The 14,590-nt window shown below is 68.5% G+C and overlaps 2 protein-coding genes across 7 annotated transcripts; both read right to left on the bottom strand.

Annotated features, from left to right (window-relative positions):
• Nucleotides 1-431: 431 nt before the first annotated feature.
• Nucleotides 432-11,023, bottom strand: ABCG4 (ATP binding cassette subfamily G member 4). Of its 5 annotated transcripts, none has more exons than XM_066981173.1 (15): nt 10,911-11,023; nt 9,484-9,721; nt 7,432-7,549; nt 7,219-7,351; nt 7,001-7,051; nt 6,689-6,834; nt 6,324-6,447; nt 5,996-6,110; nt 5,629-5,768; nt 5,358-5,456; nt 5,040-5,208; nt 4,465-4,565; nt 4,201-4,359; nt 3,957-4,075; nt 432-3,860 (listed from the first exon to the last, which is right to left on the bottom strand). In XM_066981173.1, the coding sequence occupies exons 2-15, from the start codon at nt 9,710-9,712 to the stop codon at nt 3,635-3,637; spliced, it is 1,929 nt and encodes a 642-aa protein (XP_066837274.1). In that variant the 5' UTR covers nt 9,713-9,721; nt 10,911-11,023; the 3' UTR covers nt 432-3,634. The 5 variants fall into 5 exon arrangements, with proteins under 5 accessions (XP_066837274.1, XP_066837273.1, XP_066837275.1 ...); XM_066981172.1 differs by lacking the exon at nt 10,911-11,023 and adding an exon at nt 10,568-10,651; XM_066981174.1 differs by lacking the exon at nt 10,911-11,023 and adding an exon at nt 10,370-10,514.
• A 371-nt stretch (nt 11,024-11,394) lies between these two features.
• LOC136786716 (uncharacterized) lies at nt 11,395-14,500 on the bottom strand. Of its 2 annotated transcripts, none has more exons than XM_066981090.1 (2): nt 12,687-14,500; nt 11,395-12,581 (listed from the first exon to the last, which is right to left on the bottom strand). In XM_066981090.1, exons 1-2 carry the CDS (start codon nt 13,573-13,575, stop codon nt 12,364-12,366), a joined length of 1,107 nt encoding a protein of 368 aa, XP_066837191.1. In that variant the 5' UTR covers nt 13,576-14,500; the 3' UTR covers nt 11,395-12,363. The 2 variants fall into 2 exon arrangements, with proteins under 2 accessions (XP_066837191.1, XP_066837190.1); XM_066981089.1 differs by having other exon boundaries at nt 11,395-12,854; nt 12,951-14,500.
• Between the last annotated feature and the right edge of the window lie 90 nt (nt 14,501-14,590).

The raw sequence follows: 14,590 nt of genomic DNA, 5'->3' as shown, positions 1-14,590 counted from the left end.
GGACGGGGCTCCCCGCGGGGACCGGGGGGGGTTTGGAGGGGATTTGGGGGGTCCGGAGGGGGCTGGGGGGGTTCAGAGGGTGCTGGGGGGGTTCAGAGGGTGCTGGGGGGGGGTCCGGGGGCGGCTGCAGGACGCGCTTGTGCGGGGTTGTGCAATGCACGCGTGTACGGGCACGCAGCCTGACGCGGTCCCGCAGGGCGCGGAGCTGCTCCAGCACCCCACAACGTGCTGCAAGATCCCAGAAAACACCCAGAAAATCCCAGCCTGCCCCCCCTCCCCCCCCCCCTCCCGTGGCTGTACTCGCCTCCCAAATGTCCCCCCCAGAGCCTACAGGTGTGTGGGTGCCTCCCCCCCCCAGCACCCATGGGCCACCCGTCCCCGCCCCGTACGCAGAGAGGGGAGGCAGCCCTACAAATACACCGTAAACACACTATAAATATAGGTTTTATTGATGTGCGAAACCCCACGAGTACAGCTGGCAGCCCCCGAACGCCGACACACGCCGCGACGCCTCCGCCCGCTCCACGGCCCTCCGGACACTGCTGGGCACCGCTGGGACCCCCCCCACACGCTGTCCCCATGGGACACTCACCTGCAGGCAGCCCCCCCAACTCCCCCCAGAGCCCGGGGGCTTGCTCCCACCTCGCCTGGGTCCGGCCAGGCCGCTGTAGGGGTAGCAATGCCCCGGCCCCGCTGCGCAGCCTCCCCCCGGCGAGGCAGCAGGAGCTGGGCAAACACCCCCTGCGCCCACCTCCCTTGGCCTCCGCGCTGCTGTCTCCACGCTTTTTTGGCAAATGGCCCCAGGGAGCACGGATTAAAGCTGCCTCCCCCCCCCCCTTACCAACACGGCACAGCAAAGGCTGGAAAAGCAGCGGGGTGCTCGGTGGTGGAGGGCTGGGAGGGAAGGTGGGCACGCACGGCGAGAATGAAACGCGTTTATTGCCTGATCGGGGAGGGGGCGAGACCCTCCCTGCGCTCCTTGCTGCCCCCTCCAGCAAACCCAAAGGGATGAGGGGGCTGCTGCTGCCCCTGTGAGCGTGCCGAAGGGGCCTGGCCATGCGTGGAGGCGAGGGGCCAGATCCCTGCACCGCTGCCTTGGGGCTGGCGGAGCCAGGGGAAGGAGCTGAAGCAGGTTTAGAGGGGTTGGAGTGCAACCGGCGCTCCCCAGGAGCCAGAGCCACAGCCGGATCCGCGTCCTCGTCCCTTCAAAGTGCATGGCAGGGGCAGGGAGGGTGCAGGAGGGGAGAGGAGGCGTGGGGGAAGAAGCCTGCTCTTCTCCATCGCGCTCCTCGCAATTATCCAGCCGCGTTCCCTGCGGGGGTGCCCGCAGGCAGAAGCACCCCCGGTGCCGTGTCCCTGCTCTCATAAAGTGCATCCTTGCTGCTGCGTGCCCCCCACACCGCTCAGGACAAGCCAAGACCCAGCTCAGGGACCCCATCCCCACACCCCAAACCCCCCGGCAGAGCCGTTCTCCAGCTGCAGAGCTCACACCAGCCCTTGTCCTGGTCGCCCTGGTCCCCGTGCTGCGAGCAGCAGGAGGCAGGGCCCACGTGAAGCTGCTCCATCAGCACCTCCTGCCGCCTTGGTACCCGCACCCAGGGGAGAAGCCCCAGCCCAGCAGCACGCACCCCGTGCTGGGCAAGGCTGAACGAGCCCCAAAAAGCAGGGCCGAAGCGGGGCAGCAGTCCAAGAGCCCCCCAGAGAGTGAAATGGAGATGGGTGACAGCCCTGCAGCTCCGCCACCCCCTGGTGACGGAGCAGACGTGGGGACGGGCCCCCTCTCCCCGTGCCCCCGGTTAGCAGCATCGTGTCCAGGAGGCAGCAGCGCTCCAAGCCTGTGCAGCATCACCGCAGGACACGACACGGGTCAGGGGTGAAGGAGGATCCAGGAACCGAGGGGAATTTCAGGAGGGACAGCGATAAGTCAGCCGAGAGCCCCTGGGGAAAACCCCAATGCTCAACAGGGGAAGGGCACCGGGGCAGGTACCGCTGCCAGCGCCCCTCGGTGCAGGAGAGCCCCATGGCTACCAGCTCCTCGTGTCTGTGCTGTCCAGGCAGGGGAAACCCAGCCCTGCCGCGTGCCCGTCTGCATCTGCCATCCACCCGCCCGCTGCCAGCTGGCCCCCGCGGCGCGGAGCAGTCCCAGCCCGAGCCAAGAAAAGCGCAGGAGAGGCTCGAGGATATTGCTGAAGTCCGTCCTTCGCTCGGCGGTGCCCCGCTGCTCGGAGCGTGCCGGCAGCAGCCTGGCACAGCCTGCACTTGGAGCCAGGGCCGAGCCGTGCCCTCCCGTGTCTGTGCCCACCAGAAAGCAGCGGGTTCCTGATGGCATCAGCGCAGCCCCGTGTCCTGGTGCCAGCACAGCAGTGTGTGCACCCCGGCCTCAGCTCCGTTCCTTCGGCGAGCCAGCGAGGTGCCCAAATGCCTTCCCTCCGCGAGGGGTGACTTCGGAGGAGCCGCCAGGGACCCTTGCCAAAAGGGACCTCATCCAAAATGAACCTCATCCGGACACCAGTGCCCAAGTGCAAAGCTGTTCCCAGCACCAGGCTCACCCGACGCGCACAAACCGCTCCAAGACCTCACCTGCTTTCCAGCCCCGGCGCTGCTGGGACCCGTTTCTGTGCGCTCCTACCCCAGGAGGGTCCCGCTGCGACGGGGCCGTGTCCCATCGCCTCCTCGCGGGCAGCACGCAGGCGGTGCTGAGCGGTGCTGTCCTCCCCGTCCTGCCGAGACGGCCGCAGCGGGGCCAGGGAAGGAGAGGAGGGAGGCACAAGGGAAGGGCTCGGGGCGAGCTCCAGCAGCAGAGCTCCAGCGACGGCACGGTGGGGACCCAAATCCTCCGTGCGGGGTTTGGTGGGACCGGTCACTTCTCTCCACGTTGGTTGCTTTTATCCTCTTGGCTCGGATCCCAGAGACAACAGGGACCAAACACGAGGCTGTCTGAGGTCTGAGAGCCCTGTCCCAATCCCACAGACCCTACACCAGGTCCCCAGGTCTGCAGATCCCCTCTGAGGATGGATCCAAGCAGCAGCACGAGAGAGCCCCAGCTTCTCTGCCTGCTGACTCCCCTCCTTCCCCTCCATGCAGGCTGGAAGCAGGGAGGGTTAAAACAAAAATAAAAATAGGAAAAAAATAAAAATAGGGGGATCTAGGCCGAAAGGAAAAGGGGATGCAGCAATCTCTGTGGCTACGGCGGCAGGAAACACGAAAGCCTTGTGCAACCGGGCCTGTTGAATATTCGGACTCCTCTCCATGCTGATGCACGTGCTGCTGGCCTGGTGCTCCGGGGGCTCGTGATGGCTCTGCGGGTGTCCCCTCCTGGCATGGAGCAGCCCCCCCTTGGCCCCGTGGGACCGTCCCTGGTGCCCCTCGGAGAGACGCAGGGTGGCCGGAGGGGCCCCAAGCTCCGTGGGGTCCGGCAGTCCCCGGGGGAATGAGGGTGGCAGGCGCCAGGGCTGTACAAAACTTTTGCGATGAAGAGTGCGTGGAAAGGTTAAAACAGTTCCGAGATGTCTCAAAACCCTTCTCGACTGAGCCAGGCCTGGCTGGCACCCACCGACGCGGCCCGGGGCGCCGGGTCCAGCTGTGTCTGTCCCCAGGCCAGGCCCGGGAGCGGCACCGGGGCCCCGCGGCCCCTTTATCTCTCCGACTTGACCTTGTACCTGAGCACCAGGTAAGCCAGGAGCCGCAGGATGACGAAGAAGATGCCCAGGATGAGGAAGTCCAGGTAGAGCTTGGCCTCCTCCACGTCCAGCTCCTGCAGGATCTTGATGGGCTTTTGGAAAGGGCAGAAGTCCTCGAGGCACTCCAGGTCCTCGCGCTCCATGGCGTAGATGGTGAGGATGACGCCCTCGAAGCCGTACCTGGGGCAGAGCACACCCCACGTCACCTCGTGCCCCTGTTTCCCCCCTCCCCAGCCCCACGGGGGGGCAGCTCCCGGCCCCAGCGCTGGGTCCCACCTGACGTAGGAGACGTAGGAGCTCCACTGCAGGTAGGTGGGGATGGTCTTGAAGCTGACGAAGAAGCCCGAGAAGAGCAGGACGGGGATGGCGGTGACGGGGCCCACGAAGGTGGCCACCTGGGGAGCACAGCACGCTGGGTGCCCACGGCCACGCCGCCCACCTAGGGGTCCCCAAACCTGCTCGTGGGACCCCCTGCGACCTTCCCCCCACACCCCAGGTAAAGCCAAACCCCCCGCCTGACCTGCAGCGAGGTGGAGGCAGCTCCGATGAGGAGCCCGAGGGACTGAGCCACCAGGGCCGTGGCGGTGGCCAGGGCGGAGAAGAGGAGGAAGCGCGTGGCTTCGGGGGGCTGGCCCGTCATCCAGTAGACGATGCTGCAGTAGGCGATGGGGCAGATCACCTGCGGCGGGGAGAGAGCCCTGCTGGAGCCACGGACCCTCCCCGGGGGACGCAGAGCACAGGGACCCCCCAGCCCGGGGCGTCGGGGCCGCGTTTCGGTGCTCACCTGGAAGGGCACGTCGGCCATGGTCTTGGCCAGGTAGTAGGCTTTCAGGCTGTACCAGTAGTTGAGGTGCTCCCGCAGGAACACCGACATCTCCTGGGGAACTGCGGGGAGGGAAGGGGTCGGCAGAGCCCCGGCCCGGGCTGCTGCAGCCCCTCTGCCCACCCCGGTGGGGGCGAACGCCCCCCCCCCCCCAGCAGCCGCCTGCCTGCGGGCAGGAACCCGAGCGGCTTCACCGGGGGAAAAAAAAGAGGCCGAGTGGGGAACTTGGCGCGCGGAAAAGTCAGCTGAGCTGGGGGGTTTCAGCCAGGCTTTTTGAGGAAGTGAGAGGGAGATGCAGCAGCGGGGAGCACAGCTCCACGGACCTTCTCTCAGCAGGAAGAAAAAGTCCTCAAGTCTGCTTTGGGCCAGACAGCAAACAAATGGCAACACTGCAATACACCCTGGGCGATCCCAAGGGAAGTTTTCCCCTTTTCTTGGATTTTTTTTCCCCTCTCCTGCCCAATTTCCCCCCTTTTATCCAGCTCAGCCCTCCCCATCATTCAGCACCCCCGCCCCCAGGGCCGGGAGCTCCTTACAGGTGAGGATGGTGGGCATCAGCGCGGCGAACATGAGGAAGAGCATGGAGAAGAAGAGGAAGCCGGTGTTGTTGAAGACTTTGCCCGCGTCGTTGCCGATGTGCAGGTAGAGCAGCCCGATCAGCACCCCGATGCAGATGTGGGACATGAACCGCAGGTGGGTCAGCACCTGCGGGCACGGGGGGCGCGGGGGCTCAGCGAGGCAGGGCCCCGGCCCCGCAGCACCCCGGGGAGGCAGAGGACAGCCTGCCCCTTCCTCCAGGGAGAGCCCTGGCTGGACTCTCCCCGCCCGCCCCCCCGGCAGCCCCCTGCCCTCACCGTGTCCCGCAGGATGCAGATGAAGGTTCTCTTGAAGAGGATGCAGAACTGGGTGGAGGTGCTGGTGGCGAACGTGTGGCTCTCGATGTGGTCCACGTCCTGCGAGACCACGGGCAGGTCACAGACGTGGCTCAGGGACAGGGGTCGTCTCCCAACAGGGGGACCCGATGCCCGTGGGGCAGGCAGGACGGAGGTGTCCCCAGCCGGGCACCCCGGGACCTGCGCCCCCCCCCCCCCACGGCTCCAGGAGCCTGCTGTGCTCCCCGCTCACCGCCACGCAGTGCGCCGGGCACGACGGGTCGGCCTTCTCGGGGCTGCTCTTCTTCTCGGCCATGGTGCACATGCCGTTCTGCACGGCGCGGAACAGGACCGGGTTGAGGTCCCCGTACTCTCCTGAGGCCACCTCGATAACTGCAGAGGAGGACAGGACCCCTGAGTGGTGCTGAGCCAGCCCTTGATGTCCCTCTCCTCCACCACGACCCCCCAGGGCAGAAGGTGGGAGCCCCCTCCCCGTGGTGCTGTGCCACCCGGCAGCCCAGCACCCAGCGGGGGGACCCTGTCCCCCTGTTTGGGGTTTGGACCTCGCCACCCCAAAAAAAACACGGCCCAGGCTGGGCACGGGGGGGGGGGGCACTCACTGAAGTCGGCGGGGTTGTGGTACGTGGGGCAGTGGAGGCCGAGGCCCTTCAGGTAGGGGATGAGGTTGGTCACGACGCCTTTGAAGATGCACTGGCCCTGGCTCAGGATGTACAGCTGCGAGAAAAAAAAAAGCAAATCTGGCAAGCACGGAGCAGCGGGGGCACCTCTCCTGCTCCTCCCCACCCATGGGACACCTTGGCCAGACCCCCCACCAGATACCACACACCGCCAGGGTAAAAACCTGCAGCCCCTCCCCCCCCCCAGGGCTTCCCTCCCTGGCCAGAGGGGTCCCACAGCCCTGGGGGGGGCCCGTGCCCCGTCCCAAACCTTGTCGAACATCTCGAAGAGCTTGGCGCTTGGCTGGTGGATGGTGCAGATGATGGTGCGGCCGCCCTGCGCCAGGGAGCGCATCAGGGACACCACCTGGAAGCAGGAGGCGCTGTCCAGGCCGCTGCGGCCACGAAGGGTGAGGCAGAGGAGAAAAAGAGAAGGGGAGAGGTGAGCGGGGGAGAAGGACGTCCCAAAGACACCCCCCACCCCCTGCAAGCACCCCTTTCTTTCAGGCCCATGGAGGAGAGCACCCCGCTGCAGCCCCCCTGGGGGTCCCACAGCCCCGCTCGGATCCCGAGGGGTCCCCGGTGTCCCCCGGTGGGGCCAAGCAGCGCTGGGAGCCCCGGTCCCTGTGGTCTCACCTGGTGGGCTCATCGAAGAACATGACCGGGGGGTTGTTCACCAGCTCCAGGGCGATGGCCAGGCGCTTGCGCTGCCCCCCCGAGAGCGAGATGGTGCGGGTGTAGGAGCACTCCAGCAGCCCCAGCGCCGTCAAGATCTCGTTGACCTGGGGGCACAGCCTCCTTCACCGCAGTGTCCCGGGGACCCCCGCCCTGTCCCCGCCACCTGGGGGTCCCTCTGCCCCCCCCCGGTGTCCTCAGGGCTCTCCCTTCCCCACTGCCCTGCACTGGGGCGAGACGAGAGGCCCCGAGCCCACCTCCCTCAGCGCTCACCAGCTCCTTCTTCACCTCCTGCTTCTCGCTCAGCTTCAGGTTAGCGGAGACCTGCGGGGGGGGAGGACGGGCAGGGCGAGATCAACATCAGGCCCAGGGGCGCCCCCGATCGATGTCGGGGGGCCACAGCTCACGGTGAGGAAGCGAAGGCGAGCAGGACCGGGTCCCCACGTCCCACTGCCAGCGTGGAGGCCCCGCAGCCCCCCCCCGGCGCTCACCATCATGGCCTCCAGCACGGTGAGGTGCGGCAGCAGCATGTCGTCCTGCATGATGTAGCAGGACATCTTGCGGAAGGTGCGCAGGTCCCGCGGCCGGCCGTTCACCAGGATCTGCCCCTTCATGCCCGTCTCCCTGCGGGACGGAGGCGCCCGGGGACGGATGCAGCACAGGACCCCCGGCCCCCAGCCCAGCTGCGTCCCCCCCAGCCTCACCTGTAGCCAGCCAGGATGTTCATCAGCGTGGACTTGCCGGCGCCCGAGGGCCCCATGATCCCGATGAGCTCCCGCTGGCAGAACTTCCCTGACAGGCATTTGAGGAGAGTTTTGTACCCTGGGGGGAGAGAGCAGAGCGGGTCCAGCTTTTGGGATCAGCGCAAGGGGACTGCGAGAGCATCCCGGCACCGGGGGGACCCCAAGACCTCCACGTGCTGTGGAACAGCTAACATCACTTCTAGGGGGCTCTCTGCCCCCGGTTTTTGGCCGGTCCTTTCCAGCACTTGAAAGACACGTGCCCTAGACGATACCACAGACCAGGAAACCCCCGGGTCAGGGAGTGCAGCCTGCTGAGGAAGGCCACCAGGCTGTGACACGGTGACACGTTGTCCCATCCCGGAGGAGGGGGTGCCACGGGGCAGGCGGAGCCCCCAGGCCTGCCGGCTGCTGCCTTCATTGGCATTCATGCCGTGGCGCCCGGCAGCAGCCACCGCTAATCAGACCTGGAATTATCTCTGCTTTAAGGCGGCTGATTAGCATTTTGTGGCAGCAGGAACGCGACAACAGTGTCGGGGAGCAGGGAACGAGCACAGCCCCAGGCTCTAAGGAAATGCCCCTAAATGCAGCCCCAGCAGGGGAGCTGTGGTCTGCGGGGTGCCGGGGCTACGAGGAACCACGGACCAGGTCCGGGCACCTCTCCGTTGGAAAAAACACTCACCCCACACCCCGTGGCTGCAGCTGGCCTTGGGTGATGCCAACACATCCATCCCTGCCCGCAGACCGGGGCAAGCCTTAGGGCCAGCCCTGCGCACGGTCCTTACCCCACAATAAGGGGGCAGCCCCTCTCCTGGAGCAGGGATCCGGCACCGCCAGCCCCCCCCCCCGAGCCCCCAAACGCACCCCTGGGGTCCGGGCCGCCTGCGCCCAGCAGCACCCCGGGGAGAGGCGCAGAGGGGCGCGGGCAGGGTGCCGTGCGTGACGGCAGCGGGGCGAGCGAGCGGCCCCGGCGGCGCGCATGCTGCTCACGTCGGCGCCACTGCAGCTTGCGCAGCGGTTACTCGCGTTCATTGACTGCCAGTAACCTCCAGCTTCAGCACCCGGGGCCGGATCCCGGCCGACGGCACCGCGCTCCTCTGCGTGCTCCAGGGGCGAGGAGCATCCTCCTCCTGCCGCCCCAGGACCCCAGCACCCCTCGGCGCGCTCCTCGCCGCCCCAGCCCCACCGGTGTGCGCACCCCAGGACCTCTGGGTGCTGCGTCCTGCTCTGCCCCAGGCACCCTCAGCACCTCGGTTCAGCCTCCATCTTGTGCTTCCCCAGCATCCAAGAGGCAGAGCTGGCCCTGGGGCTGGTCCCACTGCCGGGCACTGCCTCAGTTTCCCTACCCGCAAACCCTCGGGGCTGAGCAGGGACCTTTTACCCTTGGTCTGCGCACCCCAGGACCCTGCTCAGCCCTGCCTTCCTTCACCTTCCCCAGATCAGCTCCCCCCTGTCTCGCGGGGCTGCCCGATTGGCATCCCATTAAGTGAGAGCGCTAATTAAAGCGGACTACCACCCACCAGCTGCCATCTGCCTCCCCTTTCCCCTCCCTGAGCTCTCGGCCAGGGTCATACACGGGGACGGGGAGCACGGCCCCGGCTGCGCAGGGGGCTGCCGGAGAGGACCCCCCCCCCGCACACCACGCACCCCCTCGCCAAACCGGGGCGCCCCTTGGGGTCTCCTGCAGTTGGCACAGCAGCCACCACACCCTGAACCGCTGCGCTGGGGAGACTCAGCCATCCTGGCTGCCCCCCCGCCGGGAAAGCGACCCGCGTGCCCCATACAGCCCCCAGGATGGGGTCTGGTTTTGGGGCCAGGCAGCCACAGGGGACAGCAGGGTGAGCGGCTCCGGCATCTCCCGGTGCCGAGCACAACCTCCCGCAGAGCTGAGGCGCTCCTTTTGGGCAAAAAAGGGCCAGATCCAGCACAGACGATGATGCTGGGGACCTGGGAGAGGTCAGGGAGCGGGACAGAGGTGTGACAGCCCTGGGTCCCCTGCCCGGCCGCGGCCCCTACCTCTCTTCCTCCACCAGGAGCCCTCGCGCACGGAGTAGGACAGGTCGATGAACTCGATGTTGACGGCCGAGCGCTTCGGGAGGTGGGAGAACCTCTGGGCCTCCGTGATGTGGTTCTCCACCTTCTTCAGGTGGGTGGTGAGCAGCGGGGCGTCCGGGGGGCTGGCGTGGCACACCGTGTCCTCCAGGGCGATGGAGACGCAGGCGGGATCCATGCCCTTCTCTGCCATCGTGGCGCTCTGGGGGGAGGCGCACGGGGACGGGATCGCCGTGGGCCCCTTTTTTTTGGGACCGGGGACCCGTTTCACCTCCCCGCCTTTTGCCGGCACAGCCCCAGACGCCAGGCCAGCACCAAACCGGTGTCACCATGGTGTCACCGGCTCCATCACCACGGTGTCACCGGCTCCATCCCCGCTCGGCTCCAGGGCTCTGCGGTGCTCCCGTCCCTCTCTGCAGCATCACGGGCCGGGATGCCGGGTCCCCCCCGCCCGAGCGGGCCGCGCTCAGCACCCCCCCACCCACGGGGCTGGGACCCCGAGGCTTTGCTAACCTACATTTTGCTGAGCCGCAGGCTGCAGGCGGCTCCCGGCCGCAGCTGCAGTGCACACACGCAGCCCCTGGAAGGCGAGGACGGCCTCGCGAGGAGCTGCGCCGAGATCTCCCCGCTGCAGGCAGATCCCTTGCAGGGCTGGGGGGGTGGGGGGGTGGGAAAAAAAAATAAAAAAAAAATACCAGCCCCAGCCCCGGGGGAGAAAAGGTGGGTGCGAGGGCTGCACGATCCCCCCGCCCACCCCCTGCAGCCTCAAGCTTTGCGCCCCCCGTGCTTAGGGGGGGTCCGTGCCGGGGGTCTCAGGGATGGGGGGGCCACGAAGCGCCCTCGGGCTCACCTTGCCTCCTCCTCCCGCAGCGCTCCTCGATCCCCCAAATCCCCTCCGGGAAGCTCCGCGCAGGCACAAGGCGGATGGGGGGGGGGGGGTGCTGGGGGCGGCAGCTCGGCCGAGGACCTTCCTCCTCCCTCCCGGCCCCTTCCCTCCCCGGTAGCCCCGAGCCTTTGGGGGGACCCCCCCCAACCCCCGGGGTCTCACCTGCCGGGCTGGGGGCTCCGTTCCCAGCGGCTCCGCCGCTCCCCGCTGCCGCAGCGCCGCCGCCGCCGCCTCTCCCTCCCTCCCCTGCGGACAAAGGGGCGCTGCCCGGAGCCCGGGGGGGGGGTGGGGGGGCTGCGGGGGGGTTGGGGGGGGGGGGGGGGGCTGCCGGTGCTCAGCACCCGGCCCCGGGCCGAGCCCTGCCCCTGCGGGTCCCCAGCCGGGGTCCCCTCCCCATCCGTCCGCGGGGCTGCGATGCGCACGGATGGGAGGCGGCGGGGGGGGGGGGGGGGGGGGGTCGGGGGGACAGGGGGGGTCGTGGCAGCGCCACCCGCGGCCGTGTCACCTGTGCCCGCGTCTCCCGTGGCCGTGTCACCCCGCCCGTGGCCGTGCCGCAGCCCCCGGCCCCGCCGAGCCCCCCGCCGCCAGCGCTGCCCCCGCTGCCTGCCGCGATGGGCGGCCGGGGGGGGGGGGGGCGGCGAAAAAAAAAAAAAAAAAAACCTTCTTAAAGGCACCGGCCCCGCTTCCTCCCTTCCTCCCTCTCTTCCCGCACGCCCCAAAGGCCCCAGCATCCTTCCCCCAGCTCGCCGAGCCCGCAGTTTGCCAGCCCCCCCCTCCCCCGGTGCACCCCTGGGTCACCCCCCCCCCACTCACCCCAAAATCCACGCCCAGGACCCCGGGGGGACAGCGAGGCAGAGCACTGCTCAGGAAGCTCACAGCACCCACCAAGGGTCAGGGGGGCACAGCTGGCCCCAAATTGCGTGGTCCCCCCCCCCATATCAGGGCTTTGCCCCCAGCACGCGCCCCCCCTCCCCACCGTCCCCACATCCCCAGAGCCTCACCTGGCTCCCCACCAGCACCTCGCACCAAAACGTGAGAGAGATGTACGGAAACGGGTGGCACTAACGAGGGTGTTAATTAAAAAAAAATAAGAAAATCTGTTGAGCTGAGGAAAGCCTTCCCCCTCCCGCAGCCGGGACAGAGCCGGGGGGCAGCGAGCGGAGAGAGCAGGGGCAGCTCCAGGAGGTGGCAGTCCCGGAGCCGGCCTCCAAACGGGGGGCTTCTGCCATTTCCTCACGGAGCCGAGGGCTCCCTGTGCTCCCCCAGCTCGCTCCCCTTTCAGCACGCCCGGCACCGTCCCCAGGGCGCTCACAGGTCCAGGACGGGACCCGTGGCAGAGGGAGCCTGGCCTGGCCCCGGGGCGCGCGCCCAGGACAGGTCCTGTCCCTCCGGGGACAGAGCGGGCAGCAGGATCTCCCCGCACAGCTGGAAAACCCATGTCAGTGCCGCTAATGGGTTTTTTAGCTATCTGTGGTGGTGGCGCTGGGCCTCCGGCACCCCTGGCAATCCCATCGCACGTCCCTACTTCTTCCCCGGGGAGTTAAAATACCTGCTCTTCCTCTGCTGCTTCGGAGGGAGCGCGCGGCCATTCCCGGGGGTGCACGCAGGGAGCATCGCCCCGGCGGGGCGCGAGGGGAGAAAGAAGGGCTCAGGGAAGGGAGCCCGGCCAGAACCCCAGGAGGAGAGACGGCCACCCACGGTGGCTGCAAGTCCCAAACCTCTCCTCTCCTCCCAGGTGAAGCCTCGGCGTGGATTGAGCTTACAGAGAGAGCCCAGTGACGGAGACACACGGCCAAGGGAACGGCAGACGCCAGGTGCGGAAGCCTCAGCCCTACCCGGAGGAAGGGGTCCGGAGAGCAGGAGCAGCAGGTCCTGAGCCGCTCAGCAGCCCCCAGCCCTCAGGACCACCGCCCCTCCCCAAAAACCAGCACCAGACCCTTACCGGGGGCGGGCGGCCGCTACCGGGACTCCCCGCAGGGGACGTGGCAGTCGCACTCGCAGAGGTCGCAGCGCAGGAACCAGCGCGCCCAGCCCGAGCGCTTGGGGACGCAGGCGGAGATCTTGACGCAGCCACGAGCGAGGGGGGGTCCCAGGTGGCTCAGGGTGCTGCAGGACGAGGAGCACCTCCCGGCGACGTCCCGCTCGCTGATCTCAATCCGGCCTCGCAGGCAGAGCCCTGCGCGAGGGCAGGACCGGGGCACATCCCTCGGGTGCCCACCAACCCCTTTCCCCCCCCCCCCCACGGCGGGTTGGGGACGAATGAGACCCCCGCGGTACTCACGGAGGCAGGTGGGCTTGGGCGTCCAGCGGCCGTCGGACCGGCAGGCGCTGGCCGGGTCCCCCAGCAGCAGGAACCCAGGCCGGCAGCTGTAGCGCACCACCGAGCCCACCCACCAGTCGTTGCCGTACACCACCGAGTTGAAGTCGGCCTCGGGCCGCCCGCAGTTCACTGGGGACGGGGAGGGTCCCGTGGGTGGGGTCCGGGCTGCTAGAGGGGCTCGGCACCCACGCACGGCCCCGATCCTGTCCCCCCGCGCTGCTGTACCTCGGCAGAAGGACTTGTAGCCCAGCCAGCAGCAGCTGCCGGTCCCGCACTGGCTCCTCTTCAGCTCCTTGTGCTTCCCCTTGCAGCCCCCCAGGCAGATGGGCGCTGTGCCGGACCAGTAGGTGTCCTGGTCTGCCCGCGGCGCGGGGAGAAGGGCAGAGCAGGGCTGGGGGGGGGGGCTGAGGACCACCCTGCCCGCCAGCTCCCCAGCCCTCAGAGACCTGCGGGTGGGAGGTACGAGCCCAAAGGCTCCCCTCAGCCCACCCGTGAGCACCCACTCGCTCCAACTCTCCTTCCTGCCAGCTCTCCCTTCCCCAGTGCCGAATTTCAGCCCGGGGCCGTGGCGGGGGTCTCGCTCCTTGCTGGTGCCAGCATCCCCGGGACACCCCGAGAGCCCCGCTTTTATCCCGAACACCCCGTTGTTACCTCCCGGGTACTCGCAGGAGCCCAGCGTGGCCAGCACGGTGAGGAAGAGGAGCCCCAGTCCCATGGCAGTCCCTGCCCTCCTCCCCTCGCCCCCGAGCACGGCCCAGGGGAAAGTGAGCTTGGTTTCCATACCCGGGGCGGGATGCTGGGGCGTGGGGGCAGGGAGCAGAGCTCCCCGGGACGCCAATCCTCTCCCCATCGGATAATCCCCGGCAGATTACCCTCCCTGGGCCCCGGGGTTTAAAGGGACAACTCGGGTGGCGCGGGGATGCTGCAGTCCGGGCAGCAGAGCCCCGAGGCCTGCGGGGTGGGGAAGGAGAGCCAAGAAGAAGCGCTGGGAATGCAAACCTGGCAGGAGGCCCCGCTCCTGGAGGTGTCCTCGCGGCTCTGCCGAGCGCCAGCGAGAAGATGCCGGGCGGGGAGGGCTGGGCAAGACCCCGGGCACGCCGCGCGCCTGCAGCCCGGGGACGCTCTCCCCAGGGCGAGCATCCTGCAGCAGCGCGCGGTCGGAGCTGCTGGGAAGCGGGGGTGCCCCCCACCCTCGGATCCAGCCCCAGGAAACCTTCCGCACACAGCCCGGGACACGCGGCGCTCCCTGCTTCATCCCCGCTTCCCGTCCAGCCCCCGTGCAGCGGGTGCAGAGCTCGCAGCCCCGCGGGCAGGGCACGGCCCAGGGGCCGCTCGCGTCGCCCCAGCCCCAGGGCGCAGCCCGGGGTCACACCCGCGGAGCTCGGAATTAGAAAGCGAGCGGACGGCCGGGGGTTCAGCCTGATCCCCTCCGTTAACCTGGGGTTCCGGCAGCCTGGGCTCAACTGCTTGAGAAAGGAAGAGGGAAAAGTCGGCGGCAGCCCCGCCAGCCCCCTGCCAGGGAGCCCAGCTTGGCCCCGTCCTCACCCGAACCGCTCACCAGAACGCACGGGGCTCTGCTGAGGGGCCCAGGCCGCTCTTCAGATTCAAACGACGGCCTTGCAGGCAGCCGGCAGTCACACCCCGAAGGAGGCAGCAAAAACCCAACCCACGCCAGGAGAGCGGCGAGGAGGAGAGCCTCAGCCAAACCCAGCCTTCCCGTGCCGCCTGTGGGCACCTGGGGCACCACACGCTGCAAGGCAGGGGCCGGCGGCCCCAAGCAGCGGCCCCAAAAGATGCCGAGGGGTCCTGGCAGCTCCGCAGCGGGGCTGCAGACCCCGGGCGGTTGGGTCTCACCTCACAACGCG

Source organism: Anser cygnoides, chromosome 21, assembly GCF_040182565.1.
Source record: "Anser cygnoides isolate HZ-2024a breed goose chromosome 21, Taihu_goose_T2T_genome, whole genome shotgun sequence".
NCBI classification, from domain to species: Eukaryota; Metazoa; Chordata; class Aves; order Anseriformes; family Anatidae; genus Anser; species Anser cygnoides.
The sequence above is the reverse complement of the archived record's forward strand: the minus strand, read 5'-3'. Positions and strand labels throughout refer to the sequence as shown.